Source organism: Phytophthora infestans, genomic scaffold, assembly GCF_000142945.1.
Source record: "Phytophthora infestans T30-4 supercont1.1 genomic scaffold, whole genome shotgun sequence".
Taxonomy (NCBI): Eukaryota; Oomycota; class Peronosporomycetes; order Peronosporales; family Peronosporaceae; genus Phytophthora; species Phytophthora infestans.
Window position 1 is genome coordinate 6,041,742 of NW_003303758.1, and position 17,813 is coordinate 6,059,554.

A 17,813-nucleotide genomic window follows, 5' to 3' on the forward strand; every position below is an offset into this window, starting at 1 on the left:
GATAGGTACTTTAGACCACGAATGACTGCTTTCCAGTGATCCATACCTGGATTCGCTAGAAATTGGCTGACCTCTCGCATGTAGAATGCCAAATCGGGTCGAGTGCCTACCATTAAATACATGACACTACCTACAGCTTGTCGATACGGAATCGATTTCATCGCATCTTTCTCTTGCTCACTGCTGGGCTGGCTGCTTACGGAAAGTTTAGCGTTCCGTTCTGCTGGTGTTGCAATAGGGTACGGAATGTAGTCGCTGAAGCGGTCAATGACCTTCGTAGCGTACTTGTGCTTGTGGATAAACATCGTTCGGTTTTTACGGTCACGTTGAATTGACCAGCCGAGTAAGTACTTCACCTCCCCTAAATCTGACATGGAGAAACGCTTTTTTAAGGCTGATTTTAGCTCACCGACGAGTGCTGGTGTAGGCGCATTGATCAGTAAGTCGTCGACGTACACTGCAATGTAACAGGTGATGTCAGCAACTGTGCGTCGAAATACGCATCGATCTTTAATGAGTTTCAGGAACCCGAGATTCTCTAGGAAGGCAGACAAGGTTTGGTACCATACACGAGGCGCTTGTTTAAGCCCATATAAGCTCTTAAGAAGTTTACATACTAGGTGCTCCTTGCCCGGGATTTTGAAACCTTCCGGTTGAGCCATGTAGATCTCCTCTTCCAAGTAGCCATTAAGGAATGCTGTCTTAACATCCATTTGATGGACTTCAAAGTCGAGAAGAGCTGCAATAGTAAGAAGTAGTCTAAGTACCTCCATCCTGATGACAGGAGAGAATATCTCGTTGTAGTCGATGCCATATTCCTGAAGGAATCCTTTGATCACAAGACGCGCTTTAAAGCGGTCGATCTCGCCAGTGCCGGTATACTTTACTACAAAGATCCATCGGCTACTTAAAATCTTCCTTCCTTTAGGAGGGGATACCAACACCCAAGTGTGATTGTCCATGAGGGACTTGTATTCCGATTTAGCTGATTTACGCCACTGGTTAGCGTGGGAAGACTTCATTGCTCCCCGATACGTAGTGGGCTCAGACACATACCGAATAGCTAGTAATGTGTACAGTAAATGCTGACGTTGCTCCTGTTCGTGTATGTCTTCCTCAGAGTTGAGGGTTACGTCATTGGCTTCCTCAGAGCTATCAATGGCTTCCGCAGAGAGGCGGGGTCGCTTAGGAGTCGAATGATGCGGAGGATCAGAGTCCGTCTCTGTTCGAAAAGAATAATGTATGGCTGTTCGATCAACAGCCTCCCTCAGTGAGGGCAGTACACGCTGGTTCACTGTGCCTGGCGCTGTTGTCATTGCAGGGCCTGATGTGGGTGACGGTGTGATCACTGGTTCTGACACATGTTCAGGCTCCGGTGCTACTGTAGTAGCAGTTGCAGGTGGCAGAGGTACATGTGCAAGTGTAGCGGTAGATTTCTGCCGATTCGTGGACTGTGTGGTCTCTGGAGTAGACGTCAGGCCTGTGAGAGAGGGAAATTCGTCCTCTTTAAAGACTACATCACGACTGTAGATAATTGCATGAGTATTGATGTCCATCAGACGGTAGCCTTTCTTATGGTCAGGCACACCAAGATACATACACAAACGGGCTCAAGCGTCGAGTTTGTCTCGGTATTGCTCCGTGATGTGGACATATCCGCTGCATCCGAATACTTTGATGTACTGCATGGATGGAATACGGTTGTGCCAAAGCTAATACGGGGTTCGTCCATCCGTCTTGGAGCTAGGAGTCATATTGATGAGAGTGGTCACATGACAGACACACTCGGCCCATAACTGCTTCGGTAGCTTTTGTCAAGTAGAAGGGCTCGGACACGCTCCATAATGGTACGCATGCGGCGTTCTGCAACTCCGTTTTGCTGAGGTGTGTATGCATTGGTAAACTGGGCGTGAGTTCCATACTTTTTAAATATGATGCGGCCAAGCTTCTCGTACTCTTTAGCGTCGTCTGCTTGAAGCCGCTGAATCTCAAAGTTACCCTGGTTTGCATTGTCTTCAACACTGAACGCGTACTCTATGACAGATATATCTTGTCTGAAAATATTCAGGGCTTTCTTCCTGAAGTCTTCGTAACAGCCATACAACTCGCTACGGCTCTTAATTGCATAAGTGAACATGAATCGAGAAAAGTCATCGATGAAGATCAAGAAGTAGCGACAACCAGTAAGGCTAGGCACAGGTAGTGGACCACAGATATCTGAATGGACTTTTGACAAAGGTGATGTAGCACGTTTAACAACTCTATTAGAGTAAAATGGGGAGCGGTGTGACTTCGCTAACGTGCAGGCAACACAAAAGAAATCTGTCTTTGGACCCAGAGGTATAGATCCATCGAGTCCATGTATGGCCTGACTCCTAGATAGGTCATTCAAGACACGAACGTTAGGGTGTCCAAGGCGCTTATGTAAGAGCAGAAAGGAACGTTGCTTACCTGAGGCAATAAGAGCCGCTGGAGGTGCCGCTGGTTTGGCTTGGAACTGATACAGATCCGTGTTGGTAGCCATGAGCGCTTTGATCTTGAAGCGCTGGTCAGTTTGCATAGAGCACTGTTTGCGGTCAAAGTTGAAGCGAAAGTCGTGCTTCACAGCTGCTGGAATTGAAAGCAAACTGAATTGAAGCTGGGGAGCATACAGGACGCCATGAAGGATAAGCTTCTGCATAGTGCCCTTGGAGTCAGTGACTTCCAGATCGACCCGTCCAATGCCTTCGATGGGGATTTGGTTATTACCACCAACCGTAATGGATCCACCACTGGAGGTGATGTCGGTAAGCCACTGAGACTCATGGGTGACGTGTCGAGTGCAGCCAGAGTCGATTGTCCAGGTGGGATCGGGTTCCATCTTGGCTTGAGCAGTGAGGCTAAACGGGAGATTGACTGTGGTAGCAGCAGCGATGAGACCGGTGTCACGACGTTTTTGGCGAGTTACCTTGCGGTTGTTTCCAGAATCACTGTCGTCGTCATCGTCATTGTCTGACTCAAGCGGGCGGTCCTTGTAGCGATCTTGACCGCGTTGTTTGCCGCCATTTCCGTGCTTGTTCTTGCTACTACTGTTGTTGCCCTTGAAGTCGCGGTTGTTATTATTCTTGCCGTGTCGCCCATTGCCAACTTTGTTCGAGTTCTGGTACGGGTGATCGCGTTTCGAGTTACCCTTGAAGGCGAAGTTAGCAGGTAGCACTGTCCCAGCCTTCACTCGTCCATCTCGCAAATCCTTTTGAAGGCCTCGGCATTGGCGAATGTTGTGGCGTGGGCGATCACAATAGGAACAGACATTGGCGCTGTCACGGTCTTGGGCTTGTGACACAGGAGGTCCGGTAGCCACTAGAGCTCTCTCACCCTTGGTTGCAGAGGACTCTGGTGTGCCCTTGGCCAAAGTGTAGCGCTCTTGAGCTTGAAGATCGCGAACCTTGCCTTCAATGCTCTGCTTGAGGTCTTCATACTGGATATACTTCCGCTGGCCCTTCCCAGGTGCGGAGATCGGCCTTCCACGACTTGGGCATCGAGTGGAACAGGTAGATAGACTTCTGTCCCTCGGTCATCACCGATTCGGTGGCTTCTGACGCGGCTTTCATCGCGTTCTCAAGCTTGAGAAAGAACTCAGTTAAGTCGGAGCCTTCCTCATACTTGATCTCCATCAAGTAGTGTTGAAAGAAGTACGGATCACCATGAAAGGCTGCTCCCTCGTACTTCTGGCAGATGTAGCTGAAAATCTCGAAGGATGTCGTGAGATTCTTGACGAGCCGCACGTGAATGTTGTCCATCGTTTTCATCAAGAAGGAATTGGTCTTGGCTTCTTGTCGACGGCGTTCGCGCTGGCTAAGAGGCTGCTTCTTCTCTTTCTTGGCGCGTTTGCGTGCACGGCGAGCCTCGCGATGGCTAAATGGTCGAACTACCGGGAGGTCCTTCCTCTTGATTGACGTATCGGAGCTGGCTCCAGAGTCTTCGTCCGAGTCCGAGGGCGGCTTGAGCTCGTCATCGCTCTCGTCGTAGTCCACAGCGTCGGAGTCGATTTCGACGTTCTTGGTAGTTTTGGCATGCGGTTCATCGTTGGCATCAGACATTTCGCTGCCACTATCTTCACTCTCGTCTTCCGACACACCGTCGTAGTCGGGCTGCTTCACGTAGCCGAGTAGGTGCTTGCCATCTAGTGCTGCGCACACACGGGTCTTCCAGACGTCGAAATTCTCGGCGCCAATGAGACGTGGGAAGTCGCTTGGCTTGGGCTCATAACCTATAACTCGTATGACAGGTCGAGAAGAAGTAGGGAGAGGAAGAAGACGTTACTTGTAGGCGTCAAAAGACGAAGTGAGTACTTTATTAGTATTAGGAAGCCACCAATAGCTGTACACCAGCCATTAGTGTCTGTATAGTTTAAGCCAGTCATACCGACTTAAACAGGACCTCCTAAATCTGGTTATAATATTTTGGAGTGACTAGGTCAAGGTAATCAAACTGTTTAGAGGCTACTCAACAAGCTCGAATGCAGCATTTTGAGTGTCTTGAGTACTGGAGTGGCGCACTAGCAGCACGATGACGAGTAAACGCAAAACGGAGACGAAAACACTCATCACGTTGAAGATGTTCGTCTACAACAATCGACGGCGATGTCCTGATCTGGGAAGAAAAACTCAAGTGGCACAGCAAAGGGGAGTTTCGGTGTCGTCATGTGCCTGTGAGTGCGATGCAAACCAACCGGAAGTTCTCTCTACCAACAACTGAATGGCAAACTCTATTCTTATGCCCAATGCATTATGGGTTTGGGTTCTGAACGTTGTTTGTTGACACACAGACTACTGACAAACATCGACGAAGGTATTAAAACATCGTAGAAGACTAAACCTACACTATTGCGACGATCATCGCTGCCGCCATGAAAGCTGTTCGGAGCCTATCCCAGCTCGAAGACCCAGCGCTTTTTGATCTTGCTTCTGCAGGAGGAATGCCCGGTTCGGTATCGGGTTTCTCGATCACAATGGTGTCGTTGAACGTAGCTGCCGAGGCTGAGCCGACACTTCCAAAAGCACTACTGGAGCCGCGTAGAATCGGCAACTCAGGGAGTGCCATGATTTTCTCTTGACTAAACGGAGTGTCCGTGTCGGGTCGGTATTCCACCTTCATACCCGTCGTTAGACGTACCAAACCGTCCGTCGTCATTGTGTACAAACTGCTGGCATATTCCGAATACAGTTTTGAGCTGGAATCGCAAGGAAGCCCGGCAGCTTCAGCGATATTGACGTCACGTCGCCAGTGCACCATGTCCACGAAGCGTGGCGTGCTCGGAATTACGGCGGGAGACATCGGGTAGTTTCTAATATCGACTGTGATCTTGAGGAGGGTCTCACTTGAAGCACGGAGTGGGGAGCCACCCACATTGCACTCCGGGGTGCCCGCGAGCAGCGCAGAGCTGAAGAGAGCGCGGCAAGCGAGCGACCGAGCCATATTACCAATGTGTTCCGAGGTGGGGTAGGTGCCGTCGAAGGGGAAAATCTGGTATTTTGCATCGGAAGCACATGCCTGAAATACCATGGTATTCCGCTCGTAGAGTTTGTAGATTGCCGCCTTGGCTTGAGGGTCGCATTCGGAGCTGTTGACGAGTGAAAATGTCGGCGAGCCTCGAGTCGCCTTTGCGATGGGGGCAGGCTCGAACACTGCACGGGGTGGGCTCTGAGCGATTGTCAGAGCGACGGATCGTGCAAGAAGAAGCACGTTCAACATTAATTGCACGAAATTCATCGTCGCGGGTGGTCTGTAAAAGTACAACTGACAAGGCTGGCGCTGTGGTGGATACCGGTACTTGACTCTGTCACCTTACCTTCACCCGGGCCAAGAACATTGTGTTTGGTCAACAGCTCAGTAGAAATTGGGTTGGATCACATTGGGTCATGGATACTGCACGCGCGTCTTGCACATGCTGGTAATAAGAACACCATGTGACGGATACAGAACAGCTCCATTCAGGAATAAGAGTCGACCGATTGCCGCAAAACAGACAACATCTTACGGAAAGGGTAGGATCACACTATAAGGGAATAAATTTCTAATACTGTTGGGGTTCGAGAGCTTGTCTACGATGTCATGAGCAACGCACCGAGCAGTAAGCTCGCCACAGTGACAATACTACCATGACCTACAGATTGCGCAGAATTATCCTCCGAGGTTGAATTCTTTGCGACGTTCCTTGCTTCACTGTCGCTCACTTCGGAGTTACCATAGCCAGTGGAGACCTTGCCTGGTGCGTCTTCGTCACTATTACTTCCAACTGTGGTATAGTCGTCGTCATTGGCGTCATACCACGAGCCACTAGCGAGTTTATACTCAATCCGGTAGTTTGACAGCATGCGAATGGAGCTGTTGCTGCGAGCAACATGCAGATTCTCCTCGTATTCCGTGTATAATTCCGAGCCCGAGTCATAAGGTACACCTGCTTCTTTGGCGAGGTTCACGCATCGACGCCACGACAGCATTTCCTGGAACCGCTCTGCACTCGGTGATGGCGCGTACCCGTTGACTACATCCACGTGAATCTTCAGCAGAGTCTCCGCCGCTGCCTTGAACGGAAAGCCAGAGATCGTGCACTGAGGAAAGCTCGCAAGCAAAAGCCCCGTGAAGACAATGTCGCAGGAAGTGGACGTCGCCATTGCCTGCACCTGAGTAGTCGAGGGCTCCGTTCCGAGGAAGGGGAAAATTTGGTACTGGGCGTCTGACACGCACGAGTCGAAAAGCGCGCGGTTCTTGTTGTAGATGACGTAGATCATACTGGATACGGTGCTGTTACAGTCGATGTTGTCGACGAGCTGGAAGGTAGTGGAGGTGGACGACGGAGCGTTGATCGGCGCTAAAGTCACCTCTGTCGACGACGATGACGATGATGAAGAGGATGAAGTGGTGGTCATAGGGCTGGCGGTCTCTTCGGTTTGGAACTCCACGGAGCCACCAAGGGACCCAGAGCCTGAGGCGCTGGCCTGCGAGACGAAAAACCCCAGCAGCAGCGCGAGCATCCGAGCAACTGCCATGGATGAGAGCTTTTGTTATTGGACGAGTGCGCGCGGGACTTTCCGCTACAACTTAGGAATTGACTCAATTATTGAGCTGCTCAATTTGAGCTTGAGAGCTCAGAGCACCGATCAGAGAGGGTGAGTCGCAGAGACATGTGTCATGAAAATCATACGAATGCAGAATCGAGTCAGAAGAACCTATTCACAAGAATTGGCTTGATATAGAGGATTGCAGGATTATCATCTTCACCAAACCTTTTTTACGTCTTTTAAATTTTATAGTATGCTCTGATCATGCATATCAGCTTTGCCAACTTTGCAGGACACCACGCAGTGTGCACCTTGGAGGTACCCAATTTTTCAAGCCACAGACTACTACGTAGTATTATTAATAAACATTGCTTTTGCATTGGCGGTACAACGCAGATACTCTAGCCTGGCTTAAGCTCAGCCCCTCCTCTGAGGAGCCCTCACCAATTCAGGCATCATCCGAGGGCGTTACTCTCCGGTAGAGTCAAGACTCGCTCACCAATTCCAAAAGCTCCGTCCGCCACTTCAACGTTGGCTGCCAGTCAAGGGGTGTGTTGCACGTTGCGTTCATGCGTAAGCCAAAGTCGGAACAGCGTTGTGTAAATAATCTGACTGTGTTTCATTTTAGTCGCCCAGCAAGCGCGACAGAGGCGAAAACAGCTACTATTACTATTTGCAGACTCAAAAGAGTAGGGGCGCAACGCGCTGCAGCGACCGACGACTCGATTACGACTCCAGTGGATCCGCTGGGTGACGACCATGAACCGGTCGCGCTACTAGCGATCGCGTATCCGGGGACCAAGTCAGTTCTGTCACAATGAGGTCGATTGCGTCCTCAAAAGTCTCGTACGCTCCATTGGGCAGTCGAACGTCCACCGATAAATCCTCATTCACGCGGATCGTGGTGTTCTCGCGAGCGGCGTTCAGGTTGGTCTCGAACTCGGCGAAAAGTTCCGAGCTACTGTCGTAAGGTACACCAGCAGCCTTTGCCCGATCAACTTCATATCGCCAAGCTACAAGCTCCAGGAACTCGTCGACAGAAGGGGCTTCCTCCTCATGACGTTGGTCAAGATCTACACTGATCTTCAGTAAAGTTTCGACGGCACTAAGAAGAGGCATGCCACCGACCGTGCAGGTCGAGAAATTGGACTCAATCACGACAATAAATACGGCAACGCAGGGCATCAGACCCCGCCATGTCTTGGATTTGAGTTTGTGTCGGGTGCTTGCCCTGGAACGGGAAGATCTGGTAGTGTGAAGCCAGCACACACAAGTCGAAGGCGGAGCGGCAGTTCGAGTACAAAGTGTAGATTTTATCCACTTCTCTCTTGCTGCACTCAATGCTAGCGACAGACTGGAAATGTAGAAGAGTCTGGTTCTGGTTGAGCAGTGGCAGCTTCGTCGTCGTCCTGCTCGGCATCACCATCGCTACCGTTGACGTCATCCGCTTCACGATAGCCGAGCTGGTGCCTGAGTTGCTGGATTCGACGCTGGAGCTTGTTATAATTAAAGGAGGAATCGTCGATTGCGAAGTCGAGGCGCTGGACTCATCAGGCCTACCTCCAGACTCAGTTACGATAACGGGTTCATTCGCCACTGGTGTTGGGGCTACTGGCATTGAAATAGGTGTCTCTGTTGGGGTTTGTGTAGTGATTACCGGTTGCTCTGTGGCTAGCGTATCGATGGTTGGCGTCGCCGTTATTGGCGCAGGATATGCAATAGAAGAAGCGATCCCGTCTGAGCTTGAAGCGCCTACAGCATCGCTCCTCTCTTCGACACTATCTGCTGTAATTAAGGTGAAGTCCACGGGTGCGACTTCAGTCGCGTGTCGCGATTGCATGGCAGTATGCCCTCGAACACTGGGACTAGACTCGGAAACTACGCCATGGCTCGCAACAATTGCCACCAGCGCCCAAGTCGAAAAGGCACGCATCATGACTGCACGTTGAGCCAGGTAAGACAACTGTGACTTGTATCCTACGTTCATTCAAGGAAATCTGATCATGATCGACTTTCCCATGGGCTCGTCGTTGCTCTTGGAACATATGATACCGGTGGTTTGGTACCGATACCGGTACAAATGAAAACCAATCTTTGATGTCTTGTGTGGGGGGGCCTTGCAGGCTTCAAAGTGTAGCCTTTAAGCGTTGCTGCGTTACAAATTGTAGCTACCGGTAGCTTTAGGTGCTGATGAACGTCGAACCGTCGTGATTTTTTTCAAAAGGTCGACGCTGCCGGTAGTTGATCTAATTACTGTAGTATTAGGTTCATCTCGATCCAATGCGAGCCACTTATTATTCACGGACAAAATAGCGGGGATGTTGAGGTCTATTATACTCCCCTCACGAGCACAAGAACATAAAATGGCGACTACAGTGTAGAACTGTTCTACCTCGCCATCGTCGTGAGGACTTCCTCGTCGTTTATTAGAATCGTGACTAGCTCACGGATTCCGGCGTCCAACTGCAGCACCTCGACGCAACGGTTGTCGCACTGACGCTCCAGCATTGATTTCGCAGATAACTCGGCCTCCAGCTTTCTAGATAATCCCAGCAGCTTCGTGAATTGTTCACCTTTGCCTGTGTCTTCAGCTTTTAGCCAGCGCAATCGTTTTGTCAGCTCCACTTGCAAAGCCACCACTTCTTCCACATTTCGTTCCAGCTTACCGAATGCCTTTACGAACTTGCTGTGGGGGACGTCTATCAGCTCTGTTCCCGATGGCTGCTGCAGAAGATCGAGATCCGGCTGCCTTCCCTTCCACCGCTGCGCGATAATCACGGTCAACTTTGCATCGCAACGAGTCTTTTCCTTCCTGATAGACCCCATCAACTCTTTGATATCTTGGAGATGCTCCATCGCCTCAGTATTGTTCGACTTTGCCATGCTCTTTATCATGTCCATCGAGTCATCGACAGCCAATTCATTGAGATCAATTTGCTCAACCAACCGTGTGTAGTCGCCTAGTGGACTCTTCCTGTCGAAATCTCTGGTGACTTCACGCGCCTTCGCAAGTAATTCGGATGCTGTGCGATGGATTTCTGCGTTGCTAGGCTGATTTCCATCCTCAGTTTCTATTATGGAGCTAGCAGCCTTTTCCGTATAGTATTTATCATTTTCATACTCCGCTTGTTGGGCTTTGTCTATCGTCTGCTCTCCATTGCGATCATCCGAGAGGTCAACAGCGTGAGATCGATTGTCCTCGACTTCTTCACCACTTGCAGGAAATTCGTCATCCTGCGTGATACGAACGCCAGTTCCAGAGCCCTCGGATCTGGCTGTGGAGGCAGCACATGTGTTTGCATCGTCTCCAGTCGAGTTGCGTAATTCTCGCTCGAGATTATCCAGTCGAGCTTGCTGTTGCTGCGACTGTTGCGTTATTTTCTGTGTCCATTTGCGAATACGTTTTGGTAGCTCAGCGAACTCAAGCAGCGTTTCGACCGGAGATCCATGAGACGACTGCGTAATGCCACCGTCAGGATCAATTCGCTGATGCTTCATGCTTCGCTCACATGCGTCTTGAGTAAGTTCTTCGGAAGCACTTCTTTTTGAGCTTTGGAGATTACCGTGCGGACCTTGCTGAGAAGAATCCAGGCTCTGCAGCTTTCTTAGCCGCGAGGTGTGCGCGTTTTCGTGGCTAAGAGAACCAGGTAAGGACGACAATGTGGCATCGTCCTCTCTCTTCCGGCTTGGTTCTTCCTCTGGTTGAGCGAGAGGTTGCTTCGGTGCCGATGCAAGGATGGTTAATGGAGAAGACGCGAGCAGATTTCCCATGTTCGTGGCGAATAGTGAAATGGGTTCTTTTCGTCACATCATCACTTGCGAAATGGGCAAGATCGACCATCACTCCTCGGCAACTTCTTACAGTAGAAGATTAAAGATAATAGAAGACTTTTCTATTATTAATATCTTTAATAGTAGAAGTTTAGTAAAAATAGTGGTCAAAAGAATCCCCCCGAAGGGGCGCTTAGGCCACGAAGGAAGCATCAGAATGTGGACTGCACCTCAGCAGGCCAATACTTAGAGCTTCGCATTGGCTCTTCAGTCGTGTATTTCCAGCTAGTTTAGCAGAAAGCTGGCGGATGAGATGAGCAACGTCGTCAATTTGCGCGTCTTGAGCAGTTCCTTTACTATCCACCACTTCAAGACAGGCTTCCAGCTTCGAGCGTAAGTCCTGAAGGACTTTGTCGCTTTGCAGTAACTCCTCGTAGAGCAACACCAGCCCTTGATGACTTCCAGCTTCGGCCGTCTGCACCTCAGCTTGAGATTGACCCTGTTTGTCCAGGTCAGCTGCTTTACCGCTCCACTCATAAGCCACTACACCAGCCAACACCTTATCTCGCTGTATCTTCACCTCGTTAACTGCCAACATGGCCTCTGCAACCTGGCCAACAAGTTGAACTGCTTCCTCCTCGTTGATTTCCGCAACATGTACGAGAGCATCATTGATGGCAGTTTCGTTGACCACGATCTGCTCAGTGACGCGAATGTAGTGCTCAACTAGGCGAGACTTGACGGGGTCCAAGACGATTCCATCAGCTCCCGTGAGTATTTCCGCTGCGGCAAGCAAAACAGCCGAAGAATTCGGGGATAAATCATCCGAGATTCTGCCACCTTTTGAATCAACAAAGGGTTCTGAGGGTTGTTTCAAATTGGCGTTCTGTGTGGGAGGAATGAGTACCATTGTGCTGGTAGAAGACAGAGGATCATGTTGTTCCGCTTCGTCTGTGGCGAATGCATCTCTGTGCTCATAAAATACCGACTTCGGTGTTTCGGGCGCGCACGTCGATGGGGTGAGCACTAAATCAGCAACTTTCGCGTCGGGTTCGGTGTAGGATGTTTCAAGTCGTCTCTCCAGGTCATTCGGAAAGCAGCTTGCCATTTCTTGAGGAGGCACCTTACGTGGGTCCGCCGGCTCTGACTTGTGATACTTAAATTGACCCTTGACGTTGTTGAGACGGGCAGGTTTAGTCAAGTACTCCCGTGGACTCGTGCCACGTGGAACAGAGCGAGAGTACTTGTTCGGTGACTCAAGACGTTCATCATACTTGAGCCTTTTAGTGGTGATAGTATGGATCCTGTTTGGACTTCGGCTTCGACTACGTGAACGTCGGCGTGACATTTGCATCTCCTTGATCCTCTCGAGCTGTCGAACACGACTGTAGGCGTAGCACTGTCGATAGCGCCGCTCCTCTTCCGGGTGGTTCAGCAATATTCGCAGCGTCAATTTCTTGTGCCAAAGCCACTTCTGGAACACTTTTTCGTACGTCTCGACTGTCTCTCCTGGCCTCAGCACAATTGCGATTGGAGATAGCATCTCAGTAGGGTCCATGTATCCATTTGGACCGTAGTGCTTAATCCTCCAGTTGAAGCGGTCTACAGACGCCACCTCGGTCTTCAGCAGCTCGCAGCGACTGCGCGTTGTCTGGCACTGCTCTGGCTGCAGCAGCATATTTGCTGTTGGCGTCTTGTGTACACACGATTCAAACTGGACTGGTGGTGCCTGTCCCCCCGCGTCTTCTCTGACTTCCCCTTCCTCTTCACTATCCGGCGAGTCGTCTGACATGCTACGCTGCTGGATAGTTTGCAGCTGCTGCTGCTCCCAAGCCCTTAAATTGTCGAAGTCATGTCGAAAGAGCTGCTCAACTTCCGGTCTATCTTTCAACGATTCGACTATCACACTCCTGGCACCCAGCCAACGTTTGAAGTCATCTTCGTATTGCGCCACACTCTCTTCGGATCGAAGTCGACACTCAACTGATGACGGCAGCAGAGCGGGGGTTTCCATTGCGCTATCACGCGGAAGATTGCGGAATGGCTCAACAGAGTGCGGAACCGAGCGAGGTGACCATCACTCTTTATCAGCTTCAACTTTGGTAACGTGTCGGCTCTAAGGACGTACCGTGGACGTTCGAAAGAAATGGGGGCCTGTGAACGAACCGCAGCAAAGTTCTAGCGAAATATTAACAGTTGTGGACGCACAGGCTATCGTTGCTCGGGGAAATTATAGTTGATGCTTGCAAAAAAATGAAGAAAAAAAACATTGCTTTCGTGCCAGGAATACCAGAATCTGTGATGATTCGTTGATAGTTGGCAGGCAGTCGGAGTATTCCGGCTCAAACACGACGTCACGCTGATGAGGATCAATTGTCTTCCACTTCCGACACATATCAAATTAAGGTAGCGTGTAAAATCTGCGCACCATCCTTCTAATTAGGAAACAGAGACTAGACTGGCGTTCGAGGGCCGTTTTTTTTCTTGGAACTCTCTCCATAGCAATTAGCTCAACCTCCTCGACACTACGACTCGTAGTACGAGGGTCCGACAACCGTGAGCTTGGTCCATCACAATCGCGCGCCTTAGCTCTCTGTCGCAGAGCTCCTAAGCTCAAGAGCCCGCAAAGTCAAGGTGTTCTAGTCTACATGTAGAACTTCTAGACTGGGTTATCTTGTAGCGACATCAAACTGTGTTTGCATTGCTGTTCCGTCGTCTCAGAAGCATGGGAATGTTAAAACAGTAAAACCTGTCCTGAATGAACCTCGAGAAACCTTATATACTGTCGTACATGATATAATTCATGTCCACCAAGTTCGTTCTTAGAGATTACTTCTATGGATACGAAATTTTGAGGACAGCAAGTGTAAGTATATAGCTAGGAAAAAGTTATAATTAATTTGATGTTAGTCAGGCTGCAGGAGCCGCAATCATTAATACATGTATGCATATGTAGACCGCCACTATTTAATAACTTCGACTCCATTTCAGTATCGAACTCTCTAAAAACACATAAAATGATGATCATTTTCACCGATAGAGTTTAGATGGACTACTGTCTTTTTGTGTACATGTATACCATTGTGCCAGACTAAACTTTAGTCCAGACTATTAATCGTTACAATTTTTGGTACATACCTGCCGACTTACCTCATTTTATTAAAAATCGACGATGAAGCTTTAAGTGAGAACGACAAACGCATTGAAAAGCACAATAAGTCGACCAGAATGCCATTTGATAATGGCAAATCACCTGAATCTGAAGAGCAAAAATAACCGGAATTATATACTATTCTTTTTTTAAAAGTTATGAGAAGATATTTACAATCAAGGCTAAGCACATTAACATCATGCAGCAGAGAAAATGGTGTGTGTGCGTAGATTACCCGCACGCAAATTGCATTTTGCTATAATTTAACTCGCAAATCGTATCATGAAGCGTCGCTTTCAGTTGCTATTGTTACCGTCGCTAATAAAGTGAACAAGAGTGAGGTGCCAATGGATATAACCCGCCCTGCAAGCAATGGCATAGAACTGAGAGAAGAAGACGCTTTGGCTGCGACACAGATCAGCATGACGGCGACGCGTAGTAAACTCGAAAATCTCATGAGCAGCTTCACGACGTTCGACGACGTCATGCGCATTGGAACGCGGGTAGAGCCCATCCCTCTGAAAATGTAAAACTTGTGATAATTGTGTGCGCGCTCGCGTGTTTGTGTGTGTTTATAGCAACGTCGCGAGAAAGATGAGTGTCGCTTAGCTGAGATGCGGCAGGAGATGAATTCCTTGGAGAATAAACTCGAGGCAGAAATCAAGAAGCGGATTGGGATGGCCAAGTCGCTACAGAATTACTGCGACGAGCAGGTGGCTCAAATGACTGAAGCTTTCGAGAAACTGCTAGGCGATCGCGCAAAGCAAGTCGACAACCGACTCGACAACCTGACGCAGGAAATCACTAATATTCAGGCACTTGTCGCCAAGGAAAAACACGAAATCCCGCTAATGATTGAGAATAAGACGAATGAGCTCACGCAGAAGCTCATCGCGTTCATGGATTCGTTCGAGGAAGAACGCCAGCGACGTAGTAACCAGGAAGCGATGATTTTGAAGCGTTTGAGTGACCACGAGCATGCAACGGCTGAATATTTTGAGCGTGAGCGGGTAACTTCATGTCCTGCTGAGGTTTACGTGGGGTGCACAATGTCGGTGTTAATTGTATTTTGTCGACACGTTATAGCATGATCGCGAGCTGAAATACTCAGGCCTGAAGAATGCCCTGGACGCGTATTGTTCTACTCGGATACGCGGCGATGATAGGTTTCACGCATTTGCACAAGAAGAGATTGCGAACATTCAAAACGCACTGGTCACTGAAGCGCAGGTACGAAAACTTGTGTAAATATTGCAGAATTGCTCTGCACTAACGCTTTTAAATATTCTTAGGCCCGGGAACGCGAAGACGACGAAATCGTGGAAGCTCTCAATCGCTACACCGCCAAGTTGCAGGACAGCCTCAAGGTAATTACGAGTCCAAACGAGTGACATCCAGCCGTAACTAGTTACAGTGAAGTATTGCTTGGGTAAGCTTTTGCAACAAATCTCATTTTTTCTTAGCATTCGACCGTAGTTCGGTGCAGTTTTGTTAGCTGCGACCAGCACTACGTTGTGGAGCTTCACGAACACCTGCGCTGGGCCTAGAAGCTAAGAGACAGAGATCAAAACCTGTTTCTGCTACCTTAAACAAGAGCGAAAACAATAATATTTGATCCGGTCGATTAATATTATTTTCGCTCTTGATGGGGGTGTCAGCAGTACGTCTGATTTAGTCTAGACCACCCTTGCCCTGGGAGGTCGTTGGCATGGCAAAATCCCATGAAAACTAATTTTTAGAGCATATATTAGTACGAGCCGAGCGCCTTTGGGTTTAGCTCGACTCCGCTACGACTAATTATTCCAAAAAGAGAACATATTTGCCAAAATTGAGTTATTTAATTTCATAAATCTGGGTATAATTTAGATCACCGGGCACGAAATGATTTTTAAGCAGTCTTTAGTAAGCCGTGCAATTATTTTTACAAAAGACTGAGCTCCCAGCATCATGCTTACCCGATGAAAAATACTTGTTCAAATTGTCTTGATACAATGTCTTTATTATTGTTGGCTATCACCGTATCTTCATCTTCCACCCAAAACCACTTGCACTGCTGTTTGTCGCTCAGTGCAAATGTAGAAGTGAATATATTATTTTGGCTAGTCTGCACTAACTTCCTCTTAATACTGAGTGGTCGTCCGTTTTAAAACTTCTCTCGCTCACAGTAGTTATAAAACTACTTTTTGCTCAGTGTTGTTGTTGCTTGGTCAATCCCAGCAACGGCAGCACGCTGTAGGTTCATCTACAACAATTCCCCCCCCAATAGTAAGTTCCATGTAGAAATGCACGTGATCTTCCGCTGGATCGCTGATTGTGTTGATTGAGTCCTTCTCCAACACTACCCGAGTTGAAAAGCTTTGCGTAGCGCTTTCACAGGGCCTAGGTTGCTCTTCGTACGAGCAAAACCCTTCACGGCAGCTGGAACATCCTGAAACAAATTGGTTGCAGGCTCCCAGGAGTCCTCCGCACTGTCAAATCCTTGCCAACGCACCTTGATCTGGTGGCGCTTCTCCTGGCGGTTGTAGCGAGCCTCTAATAAGCTATCTACAACATGACCTTCGCTGTTATGAGCGATATGGAGCAGTAGTTCCTCAGTTTTGTTGAGAGATCTGTCGGCATAAAACTTCAATCTGCTGGCATGTGCCTCTTTACGTTGGCCTGTTATCAGATTCTGTATCTCAAAGACCCAATTGGACACCGTAGCGACCACATGAGCTGGTCCACACCACTTAATCCGAAGCTTGCTACGTGTATGTTGCCACACATCCGCATACAACACGAAATCGCCTATGTCAAATTGCGTCATTACCGCTCCTTTTTTCTTGTCATGGGTACGGCGCCCAGACGCCCGAAGGGTAGCATTCACCTCGGTAATTCTTTTGTGCATGTTCTCTAGTGCCCCTTGCAGACGCGTCACATTTACACGCTGCTTCAACTGTATTTTCTCCAGGGTAGTCGTTTTGAAAGGTCCTGGGATAACGAGGTGATCGCTAGGTCCCATCGCCTTAAGCCCAGTCATTGCTGTAATTGGAGCCACACCACCCAATGCTGGTGATGGTGTGTTGTTCAAGACCATCTGCACGATCTTGATAACGCTAGGCCACTCGCGAGGCTGCAGCATCCATTCAGACAGAAGTGCCCTGCAGCAACGCAGAACCTTCCGCATAACTACCTCCACGGTACCGTTTGCCCAAGGGCAGCGAGCGGTAGTGAAATGATGGTGCGCTCCAAGTGCATGTTGAAGTGCTTCAATAGTTTTGTTCTTAAAATGCGTGCCTTGATCGCTTACCCAAAATCTGCATATTCCAAGCGAAGCGAACCAGTCGAGCAGAAAGGCAAAGGTAGTTTCTGCATCAGCTGACTCACACGGCAGCAGCCAGACAAACTTGGACGCATCATCCTTAATGACAAGAGAATATTGTTGATTTGTGTCACTTTCCCCCAGAAACTAAAAGTCCCAGTGGATTAATTCGTTCGGCTCATCTGCATGCATTGCTTCACCCAGTAACCTCGGTTGAGGCGGCCCCCCAACGGTACTAGCGCAGTGAAGGCATTTCTTCACAAAATACTCGATGTCATCCCTCATTCCTGTCCAGAAAAACCGCTCCCCAATTTGCTGTTGTGTCACCAAAATGCCGCGATGTCCAGCGATGTCAAAATGACCGACTACGCACACTCGTACTTGTAAACTAGTCGCTACATCCGGAATCCAGACTTTGCCATGATCATCTGTCCACAACGCATCCTCACTTGGTTGAGAAACACCACCAGGTGGTACTGCCTCTTTCTGGGCAGCCAATATTTCCTGGTGTGTCGGCCACACGAAAGATTCCTCGAGTTGAGGCGAT

At 49.0% G+C, this 17,813-nt stretch overlaps 5 protein-coding genes across 5 annotated transcripts; 1 reads left to right on the plus strand and 4 right to left on the minus strand.

The window, feature by feature from the left end:
- Window positions 1-5,168: 5,168 nt before the first annotated feature.
- On the minus strand, window positions 5,169-5,751 carry PITG_01023 (uncharacterized protein; the record flags this gene model as incomplete). The annotated part of the gene is made up of 3 exons (XM_002909502.1): window positions 5,169-5,237; window positions 5,281-5,658; window positions 5,743-5,751. 3 exons carry the CDS (start codon window positions 5,749-5,751, stop codon window positions 5,169-5,171), a joined length of 456 nt encoding a protein of 151 aa, XP_002909548.1.
- Window positions 5,752-6,333: 582 nt separating this feature from the next.
- Window positions 6,334-7,016, minus strand: PITG_01024 (uncharacterized protein; the record flags this gene model as incomplete). The annotated part of the gene is made up of 2 exons (XM_002909503.1): window positions 6,334-6,372; window positions 6,438-7,016. 2 exons carry the CDS (start codon window positions 7,014-7,016, stop codon window positions 6,334-6,336), a joined length of 618 nt encoding a protein of 205 aa, XP_002909549.1.
- A 753-nt stretch (window positions 7,017-7,769) lies between these two features.
- On the minus strand, window positions 7,770-10,823 carry PITG_01025 (uncharacterized protein; the record flags this gene model as incomplete). Its single annotated transcript, XM_002909504.1, has 4 exons — window positions 7,770-8,116; window positions 8,214-8,513; window positions 8,604-8,795; window positions 9,491-10,823. The coding sequence occupies 4 exons, from the start codon at window positions 10,539-10,541 to the stop codon at window positions 7,770-7,772; spliced, it is 1,890 nt and encodes a 629-aa protein (XP_002909550.1).
- Window positions 10,824-11,007: 184 nt separating this feature from the next.
- On the minus strand, window positions 11,008-12,847 carry PITG_01026 (uncharacterized protein; the record flags this gene model as incomplete). Its single annotated transcript, XM_002909505.1, has 1 exon — window positions 11,008-12,847. One exon carries the CDS (start codon window positions 12,826-12,828, stop codon window positions 11,008-11,010), a length of 1,821 nt encoding a protein of 606 aa, XP_002909551.1.
- Window positions 12,848-14,312: 1,465 nt separating this feature from the next.
- PITG_01027 (SF-assemblin, putative) lies at window positions 14,313-15,359 on the plus strand (the record flags this gene model as incomplete). Its single annotated transcript, XM_002909506.1, has 4 exons — window positions 14,313-14,468; window positions 14,544-14,975; window positions 15,052-15,195; window positions 15,258-15,359. 4 exons carry the CDS (start codon window positions 14,313-14,315, stop codon window positions 15,354-15,356), a joined length of 831 nt encoding a protein of 276 aa, XP_002909552.1.
- Window positions 15,360-17,813: the final 2,454 nt, after the last annotated feature.